Source organism: Syngnathus typhle, linkage group LG1 (assembly GCF_033458585.1).
Source record: "Syngnathus typhle isolate RoL2023-S1 ecotype Sweden linkage group LG1, RoL_Styp_1.0, whole genome shotgun sequence".
NCBI classification, from domain to species: Eukaryota; Metazoa; Chordata; class Actinopteri; order Syngnathiformes; family Syngnathidae; genus Syngnathus; species Syngnathus typhle.
In genome coordinates this window covers 7629744-7648193 of record NC_083738.1, presented here as the reverse complement: position 1 = coordinate 7648193, position 18450 = coordinate 7629744, and the positions used below count along the sequence as shown (strand labels likewise).

Genomic DNA, 18450 nt, shown 5'->3' with positions numbered 1-18450 from the left:
AAGTCGCTCCTGAGAATAAGTCGCCCCCCCACCCAAACTATGAAGAAAAACGCAACTTATAGTCCGAAAATTACGGTATTGACAGTTCTGTAGTGTCACAAACAATTGTGATGAATGATAATTAATTCATCCTGTGTTAACGTGACTGTGATGTGACTTACTAAAAGGTAACTGGTTTTCCCCTCATCTGTTGGAGTTTTGTTTCTGTGACTTCCTGTGGATAGTCAGACCCCTAGTTCCTATTTGAACAGCCAACCGAAGCAATTTTAGTCAGTGGCCAAACAATTCAAGTATGTTGTGTGTGGAAATTCCATTGAGGAGTGTGACAGCTAGGTTTTTTTTCCTCTTCAGCAAAAAACTTTTCAATCAGAATTATTAAGATGATCACGATTAAAAAAAGATTTTGGTATTGCTGAATAACCCTTGTCCTACCAGATTATGTGCCAAGGTGCCTTACTAGTATATACATGATATCAGGGAAATTTCTGTATATAATATGCAGTGATTATGCAGCATTATAGTCAGTATTTTGCCTTAATAAGCATTTTGCGGCATTAACAGTAATATTGTGAGTCATCATAATTATTACAATAATAATAGTATTCAATTCATGTTTGCGCATTAAACATTTTATTTACCTTAGAACTTGACTTTATACTTTATACTTTATTCATCATCAATTAATCCAAAATACACAAAAAGAAAGAAAGAAATCCCTACTGGTTGTGGTCTCCTTAAAATTGGACTTGATTTGACTCTGGCACAAATATTGGCAGTAACATGAACTGAGAAAACAGAGAAAATAAGATGTGATATTTTACACAACTAAAGAAACACTTGTGTTGGTAACAAGAAGATTTTGGAGTGGTTGAAAAAGTTTAACATCAAAGAAAGAAAGAAAGAAAGAAAGAAAGAAAGAAAGAAAGAAAGAAAGAAAGAAAGAAAGAAAGAAAGAAAGAAAGAAAGAAAGAAAGAAAGAAAGAAAGAAAGAAAGAAAGAAAATAGAATGCATTTGTTTGACCTTAGATGATCTTGATATGAGGCTTGAGATTAAACCATTCCATTATGAACATAAAAACTTTTTTATTTTTAATTAAATGTTGAAAACAGTTAGAAAGGAAAAAAGGAAACGTTTTGACTTTAGTGACAGATGATGTTAGGTGTCATTTATAAATGTGTGTAGTGTTGCAGGTGAATATGCATCATATTTTCTCAAATTTTCTCTTTTAAAAGTGAAGTACAACTAAAACAATATAATGCTTACTCTTTGAATGGGAGTCTACTTATTTCCCATTTAAAGTATCTTCTTACCCTGTTCTTTCGGTATTTTCTCATCACAAAGAAATCTATAAGCCAAGAAGTGCAAACGCGCAGAGTGACTCCTCACCTGAACGTTTTGCAAGGCACACACTTTACTATGACAGTGGCAGGAATTCCTAAATTTTGTTAAACCAAAGAGGCACATTTTTTCCCATACAAGACTAGCCATTTCAATCTGATGCCAAACTAGAAATGTTTCTGCATGTTCACGTATATAAATGTTTTTCAAACCCTTTTAGTCCAACATATAGATCAGATAAACAGATAAAGAAACAGTAGTCAAGAGTTTTTGCATTCCTAACCAGTACAGTTATGTTCTTCTTTGCCATGTTTTGGCCGAAAAAAAAAAAAGATTACTTTCACATAGTTAGTTACACAGTTGCATATTATGTTTGGAATGAGGACAACACTTATAACATGATCCCCTTCTCCATTAATTCAACCTTTTTACTGCTTTCTGCTATCATCATCTGTGTGTAAGTGATCCTCTCTTTGTGAGGTTAATTGAAGGCAGGAGCTGTGACTGTCTCAGACGTAATCTGCCTGCAATGTGTGTGTGCGTGGGGGGGGGGGGGGGGGTGCGCGTGCGTGCGTGTGTGTGCTTGCATGCAAGTGCATTTGGAAGAGATGGGTCTGTTCCTGGGGATTTTGGATGTACAAAAGAAACAAAAACTGAAGGAAAAAAAAAGAGTGATGCCATAAGGCGTACTTTTCTCTCATATCAGCGCTTATCTTGGCACTCATTTTTGACAGGGGAAAAACCTTTATCTGTGAGGAACTGTGCACATACAAACACACACACGCACACACAGGTACACACTTTGAAACACTTCAAATTTGCATCATTTTAGAGGACCTTTTGCTGCCACACTTTCAAGGCTTCTCTTGAGCTTAGCGACGGTAACGGTCTCCAATAGAGAGGGCAACACCCACACATGTACATATGTCAATAGACTTATGTCCTCACAACATGAGCAATAACAAACACACACATGCACACACTCAGAGCGCTCACACATACAAAGCAGGTAATCTGGTTACTCCGGTCAGGAGGTTAGAGCATGGAAGAAAAGTGTATCCCATCTTTGACTGGATTAGGGCTTACTTTTGGTCCCGGTGCTCCAGAGCACTGAGGGTTGTCAAGGGTTCCTGTGGCACTAAATAAAGCCCGAGGGAAAAAGAGATGCAAATTGACACGATATAATGCAAACCTGTATAGTACTTGGTAGACTGACTGGATGTACATAAGCTGGCCACAATGTTAGGTATGTCTGCACAATATTATGAGATCCAAAACCAGAGTGGTATTTTGATTTATATATTAAAATGTTTAGTTCTGAATGGCACTGTCAACGACTGGCAATATTTCTGGATTATGTATCACACTGAGAGGTTTTACTATTTGGGCTTCTTTGAAAGGTAAAGGGATAACAAGATACACACAATATACCGTTTTTTTCCGTGTATAGTGCGCCCCCATGTATAGTACGCACCCCTAAAAATGGCATGCTGATGCTGGAAAAAAGCTTGTACCCATGTATAATACGCACCCAATTTTTATGAATTTAAAAAAAAAAAAAAATTATTATTATTATTATTTTTTTTATTTTTTTAAGTCCCAATGATCGTCACACACGCAGGGAGGCAATGGGTCCCATTTTTATAGTCTTTGGTATGGTCTTAACTAGGCTGGATGTAATTTTTTTTGTTGGCGTTGATTTCTCCGACTACCCGTAAACGCACCACCGCGCTTCGTGCGCGCACGGGACAGCAAACGAGCAGGTGATCGAGCAAGCGTCTGATACGAGAGCATTGCGGTCGCATGGAGCGTGTTTGAAGTGAACAGCAGAGAAGAAAGGCAAAGTGTTGTGAAATAAAATGCACAGAACGGATGCGCAAGACACGTCAGCTATATAAAGAGCGAGAGTTGTTTTCTTCCTATTAGTTTCAATTCACAGTTTAATTAGCAGTTTCAATCAGCAAATAACAAAATGCGTATTACAGGTAATATTTTATTTCACAACACTTTGCCTTGTTCCTTTGGTCTCTGCTGTTCATCCTAAAACACAAAGGCGCTCTTTAAGCAATGCGACAGTGAGCGCCCGGCGCGCTGCGGTTGCGCGACCGCACCAAATTAAGCTCCCTGCGCAGTGCGCACTGAGGTCCACTTAAATTTTAGAAAGTACATCAGGACTTTAGAAATATCTTCTAAATTTCAGCGACGGCTCTGTCACAATAATCGACCAGCCCGGTGCAGTTGGGCGGTCGGCGGCGCGCTACGGTTGAGCGTTCTCTCGCACGCTCTCTCTCTCGCTCTCTCTCGCTCTCGCACACACGCAAACCGGATATCATACGGAGGCCGCCATTACAGATGCGCAGAACGGATGAGCAAGACACGTCAGCTATATAAAGAGCGAGAGTTCAGTTCTCTACCTAAATCCGTATTACAGGTAATATTTTATTTCACAACACTTTGCCTTGTTCCTTTCTTCTCTGCTGTTCACTTCAAACACGCTCCATGCGCACGGAGCGCGGTGGTGCGTTTACGGGCAGTCGGAGAAATCAACGCCAACAAAAAAAATTACATCCAGCCTAGTTAAGACCATACCAAAGACTATAAAAATGGGACCCATTGCCTCCCTGCGTGTGTGACGATCATTGGGACTTAAAAAAAAAAAGTGTTGTGAAATAAAATATTACCTGTAATACGCATTTTGTTATTTGCTGATTGAAACTGCTAATTAAACTGTGAATTGAAACTAATAGGAAGAAAACAACTCTCGCTCTTTATATAGCTGACGTGTCTTGCGCATCCGTTCTGTGCATTTTATTTCACAACACTTTGCCTTTCTTCTCTGCTGTTCACTTCAAACACGCTCCATGCGACCGCAATGCTCTCGTATCAGACGCTTGCTCGATCACCTGCTCGTTTGCTGTCCCGTGCGCGCACGAAGCGCGGTGGTGCGTTTACGGGCAGTCGGAGAAATCAACGCCAATAAAAAAAATTACATCCAGCCTAGTTAAGACCATACCAAAGACTATAAAAATGGGACCCATTGCCTCCCTGCGTGTGTGACGATCATTGGGACTTAAAAAAAAAAAAATAATAAAATAAAAAAAAAAATTTTTTTTTTTTTTTTTTTGTACCCATGTATAATGCGCACCCCAGATTTTAGGACAATAAATTAGTTAAATTTTGCGCACTATACACGGAAAAAAACGGTAAAGAATACTGGTTCATTTAGACAAATCAAGATTATGCATCATATTTATGCATCAAAAACTGGTTGAGTCCAGATTCATTTTGTAATGCGTGCAGTGCAATTGTGTTCCTTGCATATGTTCCTTTTACAAATCAAACATCCATCATTTTCACTTCAAATTTCTATTTAATATTACTTCTTGTGTCTCCCATTCCTTTGGGGTGCTTTTCCCACCCCAATTCTTCCTTCTGTCCAACCACGCACGAAAACGTTTTGTTCTGAAAAGGAGAGTTACAGAGACCTCAGCTGGCCACTTGTGGGGATGAATTATTTTATAATAGATTCAAGATTTTTTTTTATTTAGGCAACTTTTCTGATTGGACGTCCTTTCGAATGACGATTCTTCACTTGTTACGACTACATAACGTATCGTACACGTTTCGTGACTTGAAGATTAAATTTAATGAATCATTCCTTTATTTGTGTTTTATTTTGAAACCTCAGATTTACAACTGGATTTATTTCATGAAGTTACTTTCATGCTAATTGTGTTCTTTCTTTCTTTCTTTCTTTCTTTCTTTCTTTCTTTCTTTCTTTCTTTCTTTCTTTCTTTCTTTCTTTCTTTCTTTCTTTCTTTCTTTCTTTCTTTCTTTCTTTCTTTCATTTAACTAATTTGAACAAGCGGTATAGAAAATGGATGGATGGATGGATGGATGGATGGATGGATGGATGGATGGATGGATGGATGGATGGATGGATGGATGGATGGGTGGGTGGATGGATGGATGGATGGATGGATGGATGGATGGATGGATGGATGGATGGATGGATGGATGGATGGATGGATGGATGGATGGGTGGGTGGATGGATGGATGGATGGATGGATGGATGGATGGATGGATGGATGGATGGATGATGGATGGATGGATGGATGGATGGATGGATGGATGGATGGATGGATGGATGGATGGATGGATGGATGGATGAAGCAGCAATACGTAAAGCTAATGACAAGGTTTATAGAAAAAGCATGGATCAGAAGTACATAGAGCTTGCTAGTAAAGAGCGCTGCTGCATGCCAACCAGTCGTTCAGTCTTCAAAGGCCCCTTGGGTCGTAAAAATGCATCAGTTCTTCTCCCAAACAAATCATTGCCATCCTTGAACTCCTTCATCGTTTTTCCTGTCCAAATAATTGAAGTTTTTGCTCCATCCAGCCACTCACCATGGTATTGCTCCACTCCAGTTTGTTTGATCCCTCGCCAAAAGACAGCTGCATTGCCTCCCTTTGTGTCACTTGCAGCATTGTATTGATACGTAAATGTATAGACATTTGTGAATTGAATCATTAAACACTGACTGACTAGCATCAGATAGTCCATCGATCCATTTTCCATACTGCTTGTCCTCATAGAAGTTGCGGGCGCGCTGGAGACTATCCCAGCAGTCAATGGGTGGGAGACACCCCAAACTGGTTGCCAGCCAATCGCAGAGCACGCAGAGACGAACAACCATTAGCTGTTGGGAAAATGAAGCTTCACGAACCAGTTGTTGTATTTTTCGGCTCCTCTAGATGGCAATGTTGGTTTAAAGTGAGGGTTTTAGGAAATGGCAAGTCGGTGGGCTTTCACCTCTTTGGTGAACAGAGTGCCATCTAGAGGTCTAAGTTAACACGACAACGGGTTCATGAATCATCTTGAAGCTTCATTTGTCCATCATTAGCTACCTCATTGTTGATGATTAATTGGACTGCACGTTTTAAAACTCGTCTTGTGTTTCTTATAAAACGATACGGATAGCTAGAGAGTAGCTAGATAAAACTGATTGAGCAACTGATTTATTATTATTATTCCTGACATTGATGTGAAATTCTAATGAGTACATTTATGTCACAGGTTACAAATAACTAAAATAAAATGTGAGAAAATTCCAATCATTTTAATAGAGGAAAAGGAACTTAAAAAAAATAAAAAGCAGTCAAATTTGAATTAAATAAGCAGTACATTGATGAACAAATTGTCATCTACAAATGGTTCACCTCTTTTCGGCTGCTTGTACATCATCAAATTAGGTTCTAATTTCTCTCTACATCTTGACAGTGACAAATGCGGAAGGCCCTTTGGGAGGAGGTTGTGCAGAGTCAATTTACATTCTGGTCTACTCCTTTCTAAAAAAATGTCTCTGCAGCAATGCCTTTGAAGGACAATGATGTGATTTTGAACGAATCAATGCTCAATCTCCTTGATGGACACAAAAAGGTCAGTTGTCTCATTTTCCACACCAGATGGCCTTGCTCACTTGTTGGCAAGTAACGCTCGTCCCACAAGCATGAAGATCAACCCCGAGAGGAGCTGCAGGGGCACGCCAGCTGCAGCCACCATGAACGACAGGCCATAGAGCAGCGAAACCTGCATATCGATACATGTTTCCCCTCTCTCCTGGAGGATGTAACGCTCCACATCCACCACCTCCATCCAAAGTACGAAAAGCAGCACCACAAAGAGGAACAGGCACGCTGCAGAGAAATAAATATACATCAGGCGACCGATGTTATAAGACCTTTTCTGTCTTTATTATTACAATGGTAGCAATGTTTACACCTACAGTCATTATAACAACAGTGAGTAATCTGCATGAGTGTGTCCAATCATCCCAATACTTTTGTCTATTTATAGTGTATAGTATATTTCATACAGCACTCGAATTGTGTTCTTTGCATAGCTGAAGATTATTTTACCAGAAATGATGAGAAAGGCTCCGCCCAGCTTGTAGAGTTTATGGCTGATGAAGGGGATTCCACAGACCAGTAGGAAGCTTCCAGTCAGAGCAGAGGCCAGTGCAAGGATCATAAACACTGTCCAGAAACCTCGAAACACTGAAACAAACACACCACTCATCACAATCCAATCTGTTGGTGGTGTTTTGGACTGGCAATATTATGTTCATCGAAGCTACCGGTAATGTTCTCAGCAAATGTAAATATTGTCATGATTTAAATGTTCACCACCTGCTGTAGCATCATAACTGGGATGAGGTACTGGTCCAAGTGCGATTGGTAATGGAAAGAGGTAGCCATGGACACACACCTTGGATTCTGGTTGGTTTGCTACAAGAAAAAGGAAAACAAAGTCTAAAAAAACTGCTGTATGGTATAAACCTTACATTGAGAGGTGGTGGAATAAATTGTAAATGTATTAATCATTGTGTATAGTGCAAGTCTTACACCACCATTAGCTTTGCTTTTCATTAGCAATCATTTTTATTCCAATTATGCTGACATATCAACGAGTAGGACATGTGGAATTTGCATATTTTTGCAAAAGCAACTTCATGTTCAAATTCCCACAAACCTTTGTTATGGCATGGTGAATGAGACGAGAGAGAAAATATTGGCACTGGACTGAACAATGGTAGAGATATAAGAAAACTATATGTCTTTTGTCCATTATCGTAGACGTGTTCTGCAGAATTATGTAAGTCACCATTTGTATGCAAACATTTGAAAAAGAAGAACGTGTCTATTGACATATGCTGTTGATTTCAATAGATGAGAGAATTGTTTAGGCGATATAGAAGAGGCGCTTCTATGTAACCGTAACCTTAAAGGTACACTGTGTAAAATGAACATGTGGGAATAGAATCGTTCTATTAGTTTCACACTTCTATTAGAATGCAATGATAAGTTCGAAACAAGCATTTAAAAGCACACACATTATGCCAAAGGGGTCAAGTGCTAAGTGAGCTGGCCGGTGGCCAAAGACCTTAGTGGTCCAATCCCCGGCTACAGAAGCTGGCGCTTGGGACATGGAATGTCACCTCTTTGGCAGGGAAGGAGCCCGAGTTAGTGTGCGAGGCAGAAAGGTTCCAACTAGACATGTAGTCGGACTTGCCTCCACACAGTTTGGGTTGTGGTACAAGCCCTCTTGAGAGGGGCTGGACTCTCTTCCACTCTGCAGTTGCCCACAGTGAGAGGCGTCAAGCAGGTGTGGGCATACCTATTGCCCCCCGGCTGGGCGCCTGCGCATTGGGGTTCACCCCGGTGAACGAGAGAGTAGCCTTCCACCGCCTTCGGGTGGGGGGACAGGTCCTGACAGTTGTGTCTATGCATCAAACCGCAGCTCAGAGTACCCCCGTCCTTTTTGGAGTCCTTGGAAGAAGTGCTGGAGAGCACTCCTTCTGGGGACTCCATCGTTAGTGACACAGTGAGACATTGATCTGCTCTTTTTATTTCCAAACTGTTCACATTCACTTTATTGCATTGATCTGCACTTTATATTTCCAAACTGTTCACATTCACTTTATTGCTGCTATCATAGATTTTGCACACTCCTCTCCTGTAAAAATGTAAGTATTATTAATAGTTGTATTTTTTTATTTTGTACAGATTACTGCCCTATTTTACTTTACTTTGTTTTATACTATTATAAAGCAGGATACTGATCAAAACAAGCCCCGTTGTAAAATCTTTTACATACTGAAAAACGTTGCCAAGACTTCATTTGCGGTGGATTCCACCTGGAACACACAACGCCAAAAAAAGCCTTCATGGTGGAGGGTGAGAGACGCAGGAGAGATGGTGACTGCTTTCACAAACTCCAGCTGAAGAATAAAAAGAGACAAGCTGACATCAGTTGTCAAATAAAGACACGACAGCCGAAATATCTGTCAGTGAGTCAACATGTGGCTGTGCAGCTGCTCTGAGGGCCCACATCACGACCTAAAAAATTCCAAGGCCTCCAATGTGGTTCTGATTGAGAAGTTTGTGCAGTTTTCAAGAAGAATTTATGAAACATGCATGCTCATACCAACTTGTTGAAAAATATGATTGATGACTCAGAGAAACCTTAATCAACCTCTCATGGAAAAATGAAAGACTTTTCAGCACTAGTAGCTCCCGTTAATGGGTGTCGTTAGAGCCATATTCTCCTCCGTGCGTATCAGGAAATATGCTTGCATTTGCAGGCTGTTCTGGTCGCACACATGCACCTCTCCATGACAAGCAATGTCCCCAGGAAGCTGCATCATTACATTACACTCTACGATTGAATCCACTTTCAAAACTTGCCACTCAACATGCCCACAAATAATTTTCGAAGAGACTTCCAGAAAACAATCAAATGTATTTGAAAGATCAGAGACTTTTTATTTATTTATATTGTCTTGTACTTGTATGTTATGTATGTTGTATTTATTTTCTTCTTTACCATAGTCTTATGCGGTTGGCACACTGTGTTGAATTTTATTTTCCATGCGTTATATTTAATAGCCGTGATGTTTCAGAAAATAAAATCCACAAATTGCCGAACTGAACCTCAAATGATATTTCTAAATATTATTACTTATTGTTTTGTTGCCAATATGGGAATATTATTATCTTTTCTATCTTATCTATTATCCTTTTTTAAATTTGGCACTATTCTTGCACTCTTGTACGTTGTTGTGACAAGTTAATTTCCCCGCTGTGAGATGAAGTTTTCTCATCATCATCATCATCATCATCTAGACTAAAAAAACATAATCTAGGAAAGTTTACATGAATCTCGAATTAAATATATATAGAAAGAAAGTTGGGCCATGGAACATGCATGAACTCATAAATGCAAAATTCTGATTTAATTACTCATATTGGATTTATTGCATACTGAATAAAAAAAAAGCATGCTGTTCTTCAAAGTGTAAATTTAGCAAGTATATTTCTGATTCCCAACTACACAGCATCCTCTATATAAGGCTGTTTCAAATATAAAGTGTGCTTAATCTTTTCATGGATTTAAATGACATTCACAAGTGTCACAAAAAATTAATGTTCTATAATTTCCATGTAGTCATCGTTGTCAATGAATCATGCCTCTTTGGTACACCACATTCTTTGCCAACTTGTCCATGGTGGCTGTTTCAGAAGATTTGACAGGAGAATACATGAATGTGAAAAGCACAGTAGTTCATACATATTTACGCGGGTAACAGGAAAATAAGGCACTGAGTGAAAGGCAACTAAAACATTAATAAACTAAAAATAAGAGTCTTGCATCACAACTAACATTATTCTATTAATTACCTTTTTTTTAACAGCAGTCACAGTAAAACAAAAAAATAGTAAGACAAATTCAATTAATTAGCACACAAAAAACAAAACATGTAAATCTTTGTAAAGAAGTGGTTCAAGGAAAAAGTCATTCGCTTTAATATTTTCACCATTTTAGCCTGTATCATTTATCAATGACGCCACTCCACATACACACCCCTGTTCTTATGTTAGTTTCCAATCAAGGCAGTCATCATCAAGATGAATGAGAAAATACAGCAAACAGTCAACGTTACCAAAAACTAGATGACACGAGATGATGATTAACAGACAAAAGGAAAAAAATGGCCAGGGATTGATCTCTCAAAAGGACTTTTTTTAATCGACTTGTACAGATGCAACATCTGAAATGTAGAATCAATGGTGGAAGAAAATTTGACATGCTTTATTCTGGCGTCATTATTTAAATAAATAAAAAAAACTTGGAGTGTCAATTTCTTACATTATATATACTATATACACGATACCTGTATAATACATAATAACAGGAAATTAACACGAGTAAAACAACAACAAAACAATCCGTTTCTACTTCACTTTTACTTTAATGGAAGTGAATTCCACAATTTGGGTGCAACAGTTACGGCAATTTTCAAACAGCAAAAACAAATTTGTAGAGCACAATATAAACTATTTTTCCCACTTCTGTTAATGGCATGTGTGTCCCACTGGGTGACATTCTAGTTAAAAATTATATTCTGTAATCATTATAGCATCAATTTAACAACAAGTCAAGATTTATTCACACTGCTGTATACATTTATAGTGTTGCGCCATCAGGACTCCTGAACGCTGCTGGAACATTTGCACAGGTTTGTGTAGCATTGCAGTATTGTGAACACTACAGTGCGAGATTTAGCATGCCTGCATAATTGATTCTATCCATGTACGCCCACAATTTTTAAAAAAAAGCCTCCCCAAAAAACATAGTACTCAAACACTACACTGACTACTTTACAGTCCATCCATTGTTTTTCTTTTTTTACAAGCAATTTTCACACAGTACATGTCTTACCTCGGTCCTGTTGGCATCTGTTTCTCCTATTGTGGGCCATGTGTAAGGTCCACAGTTGTCACTGGCCACCAACCAGTAGTCCGTACCAAAGGCCAAAAAGAAACATATGGTCCCTAATGCTCCAAATATACCCCCAGCTAAGGCTGCAGCTCCCACCCTCATAGCTCCAACCAAGAATCCTCTCGACAACTTGCGTACTTGTATCTTCTTTTGTAATAAGTGACACCTCAACGTTGTCCACTCTACTGCCCAGCTCTCTGCCAAACCGTCTCTGGACCACTCCCTGGCATGCAGGGAGTTGTTGTAAGGGGGACAGAAGCTCCAGGCGGGGTATCAGAGTTATTTTAGGAAGCACGTCTGTCCTCGTCAAATTACCCTTGGTGTGCCGAGCAATGAGGACTGGTTGTTTATGTAGAATGAAGACGGCAAGTGTGCAAGCTATAAGGAACTCAAGGTATTTGTTGGCTCGGTGTTACTCTTGAAGGAACACTTTGACAATAAATTAGAACGGTGATGCAAATGACTCTTAAATATTCAACAGGTGTAGAAACCTTAACTCTAACCCAAGGAAGGTTATACAGTTGTACACATACCTTGTAATGGGCAGTTATTTCCACTCCTCCTCTTTTTTGACCCTGTTCTTCATGAGCTTCGGGTGTTTCTATGAGGCCTGCAGAGCTGAGACCACCAGTCAACAGTAAAAAAATATATATATGTTGACTGAATGGCAAACTACATGATCATGAGAGAGAGAGGCTTCAGAAAAAGAAAGTAAAGATGCACATACTGAAAGTACTTAAAAAAGGGCACTATACAGATTATGAAACATGCACATATTAAATATATAATTAAAATTCATCTTGAGTCTGCATGTACGGAATGATGGTGGATGAAGCAACTTTACCAATACATTCAAATGACTTTATTAATACTTTGAACCACTTTGCAGTACTTTTGAATGCTAATCAAAACTGTTTACTCAATATTGCTTCATGTTTCATTGGGCATCAAATCGGTGTTTCCCATTCAGACAACCTATGGCACTATTCTATTATTTTAGTTTTTCCTCCAATTACTTCTCTTCCAATTATATGTGAATATTGTACCATACTATGTATATTTAGTATTTCAAATAGAGTTGGAAGAGGAAAGCTTCATTTTCTTTGAAAAAACAAACAAACCTTTGTCATTAGTAATTAATTTTTTCACGTGACACAATTTGGGAATAGCCAGTCATTTTTGAATAATTCTTAACTTTCCACAAAATTCACGCAACTTTCATATCATCAATCTGCTTGCCTGTATAATACAAGAACTCCAGTGACTAAAGTTCAGTACAATATCATTCTATAAACACACACACACACACGCACACAATTTGCTCTGGTATCTTATTGCCTTATAACAGTATTTTATGCGATTCTCTTCCACCCATGTTTCTGCATGGGCCTGTTTCTACTGTGCATGTCAGTCTTGGTCCAAAGAGTTTTAAAGTCAAAGCTATAACCACCATTAGTTTGTCAGACAATGAACAGCTGGCATTACCTTATATGGCCTGGGTGGAGAAGTTTAAAATGTGGTGTTTGTTGCCATCTACTGGAGACAAACGTCTCCTAGATAAAATTTAAATTACTAAACAAGGACATTAGAGGTTTGAGACATTACAGTGCCCAATATGCAGAGGATCGACTGGATGATGGCAGTGTAGAAGGTCTTCAGCAGCTCCTGTGGCAGGTTGAACTTCCTGATCTGTCTCAGAAAGTACAACCTCTGCTGGGCCTTCTTCCGGACAGAGTCTATGTGGCCCGTCCATTTCAGGTCCCGGTAGATTGTGGATCCCAGGAAATTGAAGGTGTATGTGGCAGGAATAGCATTACTGAGGATGGTGAGGGGTGGAAGTGGCAAAGGCTCTCTCCTGAAGTCCACAGTCATCTCCACGGTCTTGAGCGGGTTCAGCTCCAGGTGGTTTTGGCTGCACCGGTGGAGCCAGCCGCTCCACCTCCTATCTGTACGCAGTCTCAAAACCGTCCCAGATCACTCCGATGAGAGTGGTGTCGTCCGCATACTTCAGGAGCTTCACAGAAGAGTCGCCTAAGGAGCAATTGTTGGTGTAGAGCAGGGGTCACCAACCTTTCTTAAACCGAGAGCTACTTCCTGGGTACTGATTAAGGCAAAGGGCTACCAGTTTGACACAGACTTCTGAAATAGCCAATTTGCTCAATTTGGCTTTCACTGTGTTATTATTGTCATTTCCAGTTCACATGTGTGATTTTAACAAGAATAGCAAAAATACAGTCAAACCTTGATTTTTGACCACAATCTGTTCCAGAAGGTGGTTCAAGAAACGAATCAGTCAAATTCCGAACATATTTTTCCCATTACAAATAATGGGAAAAAAAATTAATCCGTTTCAAGACAAAAAACCCCGCCTTTTTTAAGCATTTTTTAAGCTGAAGTCCACAAACAGGATTCTGGCGTACGTTCCTGGGGTGTCAAACTGCAGGGGGTCGAGCAGTGATCTCCTTCAGGTGGCTCAACACTAGCCTCGCAAAGGATTTCATGACCACAGATGTCAGGGCGACAGGTCTGTAATCATTCAATCCATCACAGGTACAGTATGAATGATCAGTAATCGATCCTTCTTGGCCACCGGTACGATGGTGGAGCTTTTGAAGCTCGAGGGCACCTCAAACAGCTCCAGGGAACGGTTGAAGATCCAGGCAAAGGTGGGTGCCAGCTGTTCAGCACAAACTTTATGCAGGAGGAGGACATGCCGTCTGGGCCTGGTGCCTTCCTGACCTTCTGTCTCCGGAACATCTGACACACCTCCTGCTTGCGGATCTGAAAGAGCGAGAGCAGATGATAACAGCGATGGAGGTGTGAACAGGGGGGTTGTCGGGGGAGGTGTGGAAGTCGATTGTAATGCAGTAGATCTCGTTGTGTGGCTGGACCGTTCAAACCTGCAGTAAAATCTGTTTAGCTGGTTTGGAAGCATTGGGTTCTCCACAGGTCTCTTGAAGCCTTTGATGCTCTGTAGGCCTTTCCACACTGATGAGCGATCAGGATTGGCAGAGAGGTGTCTCTCTAGACTCTGCCCATAGCTCCTCTTAGCTTTCCTGATCTCTCGGGTCAGTGTCTTCCTGGCCTGCCTGAACAGTTCTCGGTCCCCACTCTTGTAGTCCTCCTCCTTGGCTTTGCGCAGCATCCTGAGGTTTGGTGTAAACCACGGTTTGTTGTTGTTGTATGTGCAGAAGGTCTTAGTCTGCACACAGAAGTCCTCACAAAAGCTGATGTGACCGTATCGGTGAGTTCATGCAGGTCTGAAGATGCAGCTTCAAAAACACCCCAATCGATGCAGTCAAAGCAGGCCTGGAGGTCATGCTTTGACTCCACTGTCCATTTCCTTACAGTCCTCACCACAGGCTTAGAAGTTTTTAATTTCTGCCTGTAGGTTGGGATCAGATGAACTAGACAGTGGTCTGAGAGTCCTAAAGCTGCACCGGGCACAGAGCGGTATGCGTCCTTTAATATGGAGTAGCAGTGGTCCAGTGTCTGTGTCCCACTGGAGGGACACGTTATGTGCTGTCTGTATTTGAGGAGTTTGTGTGTGAGGTTGGCTCTGTTAAAATCACCCAAAACAATGATCAGTGAGTTTGGTAGTTTTTTCTGTTACCTGGTCAGCCAGCAGCTGCGTTGCTTCGATCGCACGTGCGTGTGGTGGGATGTAAACGGCCGCCATTACGATCGAGGAGAACTCACGTGCACAAAGACTGGCCGCAATGTACGATTTGGAGATAGTGGTTTTGATAGGAATGAAAGGAAGCATAGCTGGCATAGGTGGCAAAGAAATTAAGGTGCAGAAGTTTTCTTTAGGCGTCACCAGTATCAGTATGGCTCGGATTAGAAATGAGCATATCACTGGGACAGTCAAGGTGTCCAGCGGAGAGATAGTGACTATAGTCGTAAAAGGCTGATCGGTATGGAAAAGAGGAAAAAAGGAAAGAAAGCAAGAGGAAGACCTAAGAGAAGGTCGATAGATGTCGTGAGGGAAGAATTGAGAGGCGTGTGTAAGAACATGCAGGAGACAGACTTCGATGGAAATTTATGACACACTGTGGTGACCCAAAAAGGGGACAAGTTGGAAGGGAAATAAGAAGAAGCCGAGGTGCAGAACTTTTGCATGTTCTTGAAGAAGTAGTTCGTACATCATGGAGCCAAGGAGGTAATTCTTCAAGAGGCAAACCATCTACTCCTCATTCAGAAAACTCCTTGTTGAAAACATGCTCAGGATTAAAGATGAAAAGACAAATTACCATGCAGAGTGAGTTGGAACATGTTTTTTTTTCCATGAGCAATTTGTTAAATTCAGTTAAGGACAATCAATTTTGTTTGTAATGAGATTAAGATGTTTCTTAAAAATTAGTGACCAACATCTTACACATCTAACACATTGATTAACCCTGGCCTGTAGGCCGACATTTTGTAATTTTCAGTTTCATTTCAGCTGTCTCTTTCTTCTGAATTTTCCCATTTGCTGCTTTCACTTCATCATCATTTGAATTGTGAGTGTGTTCATGGGAGATTTGAGGGGCTGTGGCAAAGGTTTCTCCATATGCCCATGTCAGCTGTGTAACAAGTGAAATTTAAATATGGCTAGTTCTCTGGAAGTATGGTCCAGCTCCACGCCCAAAGACTGATGGACTTCAAAGGTATTTTTAAACTTTTGGAACCAATCAATTTCACTATTGCAAATGTACCTCAAAAATCAAATAAACACATATACTGAGATAAGCGTCTTTGGGTTCTTGAAAAGCGCTATACAAATATAATGAATTATTATTATTATTATTATTTGTGCAATTATTTGTGTATGGATGTATTTCGGATGGTGAAAAATATCCGCTGTGTCATTTCCTGTTTTTGAAATAACAGCACAACCATTAAATTAAGAACTCCCAGTACACTTAAACTGCCTGTACTGCCTGTACCCATCAGCTTCAAAAATTATTATATCCAATAAACTGGCGGAATGTTAATGTAACACAATACCATTTAATCGAGTTTAATGCTGTATGTAATTTATGATACATGGTCATTAAAAAATAGACTCTGCTTGTTAACCCAATGCTTCCACAAGGTGGCACTCACAATCTACTACAGTAACTTACTGTAGCCTTACGGCCCAAGTATGACGCTTACTGCCAGTATGATGGCCCAGACGTTCAATTCGTTGGTGCAAAAAACATGTAAATATTTTTGGGATCTTTATCAGTGGCGTAGCCAAGCCGGGGCGAGCCAGGGCGGCGCCCCGGTTAGGACTCCCTGCGTCCCGGTTGAAAAAAAAATCGAGCTTTTTCGATTCTTCATTTTCATGCCGTTTTTTTTCTTTCGGTTTTGCGCGAATGTGCTTGCGCTATTCTATGTGCGCGATGTTATCCATTCAGCGTTTGCCTCCCGGACCCGGATGTTGTTTTAACGATCAGCGAACGGCGTGGGTGATGTTCGATTGTTTTTCCTGTGGACGCGCCCCTACTGAAAAAATTCCTGGCTACGCCACTGATCTTTATTATTTTTTTAGTCCAAATATGATGGCTGTCAAGTGTGGAGTCTATTTTCTCCAGTAACAAATGGAAAATAGTTAGATAAACAATTTAATGCAAGTTCCACGCACTATTTTATTGTCATGTTTTATGATGATGCAGAATCGCAGTGGCGTGGAGGTCAGACATTTAGTTTGTAGTGGGCAACAATGAAGATTTGGTTATGTCTACTGTGCCTCCAAAGTAACAAGCTAGGTGCAATTATCATTCACCAATGAAATTACAAAATGTACCAGTAATTGGAATTGGCACTTTGAAAACATTTCTGTGGTGATTTTATCTGAACTGTAATCTAATGAGTTAATAAAATTAAGTGATGTCATGTACATGAATTGATATGTACATGAACACAAGGTGTAAGAACCCTTCATTTACGTGATTGACAAAATTGCTGAAGTGATTTTATCTGAACTGATATCATATGCGTCATGTGAAGTGATGTCATTGATTTGTAAATGATTACATGATATAATGTGTATGAGTTTCTCTGATTTGTAGCCAGTTTGAGTTGGGACTTCTAAAATTTGAAATGTTTTCCTTTTCTTGAATGGTTAATGATACTGTTGATTGGAAAACACATTTTTGCATCATGACCTTGGCAGCAAAAACTTAAGTGTGCCTGTGTTTCGCACAAGCTTGCCAATATGTATGTACTTTATGAAGTAACCGTTGATAGGTTGGGTAATGTGTTCCTGTTTTCTTTGTATGGAACGTAGTGAAGCAGTTCCATTGTAGAAATAATGAATTTAAACATAATTTGGGACTTGAGTGCTCAGTGTTTGCGTCCCATGTGACACCTAAGGCACAAGACATTCAACAACCCCTTGCGAATAAAGAGATGAGTGAGCTATCTTTATTTATTCATATCAGACTGCGGGAGGGTTAATTCAAAGCATATATTATTTTGGCCTGTTTATTTTTCAACTCTCATGCCACACCTCTAGACCATACTTCCAGAGTATCATGTATAAGCCCTCAAAGTTTCATCAGAATCAAAGGTCAGAGAGACCAGACTTTGCTGGTTTGGCTACGGCGGAGGAGAAATAGTTGAGTATATACGTAGGTAGAAGGATGCTAAAGGAAAATTCAAGAGAAGTTTGATCAATGTAGTGAGAAGGCAATCAGTTCTAGAAAGGGAAAACTAGATGGAACACTATGACGCCCTGTGGCAACTGCTAATGAGACAACTGGCTGCAACAAATAGATGAAAGCTCGTCTAATAAATGTC

At 40.0% G+C, this 18450-nt stretch overlaps 1 protein-coding gene across 1 annotated transcript; it reads right to left on the bottom strand.

Annotated features, from left to right (window-relative positions):
• Positions 1-6439: 6439 nt before the first annotated feature.
• Positions 6440-11938, bottom strand: LOC133162266 (transmembrane protein 182-like). Its single transcript, XM_061291354.1, has 5 exons — positions 11623-11938; positions 8998-9121; positions 7530-7628; positions 7260-7397; positions 6440-7037 (listed from the first exon to the last, which is right to left on the bottom strand). The coding sequence occupies exons 1-5, from the start codon at positions 11782-11784 to the stop codon at positions 6817-6819; spliced, it is 744 nt and encodes a 247-aa protein (XP_061147338.1). The 5' UTR covers positions 11785-11938; the 3' UTR covers positions 6440-6816.
• Positions 11939-18450: the final 6512 nt, after the last annotated feature.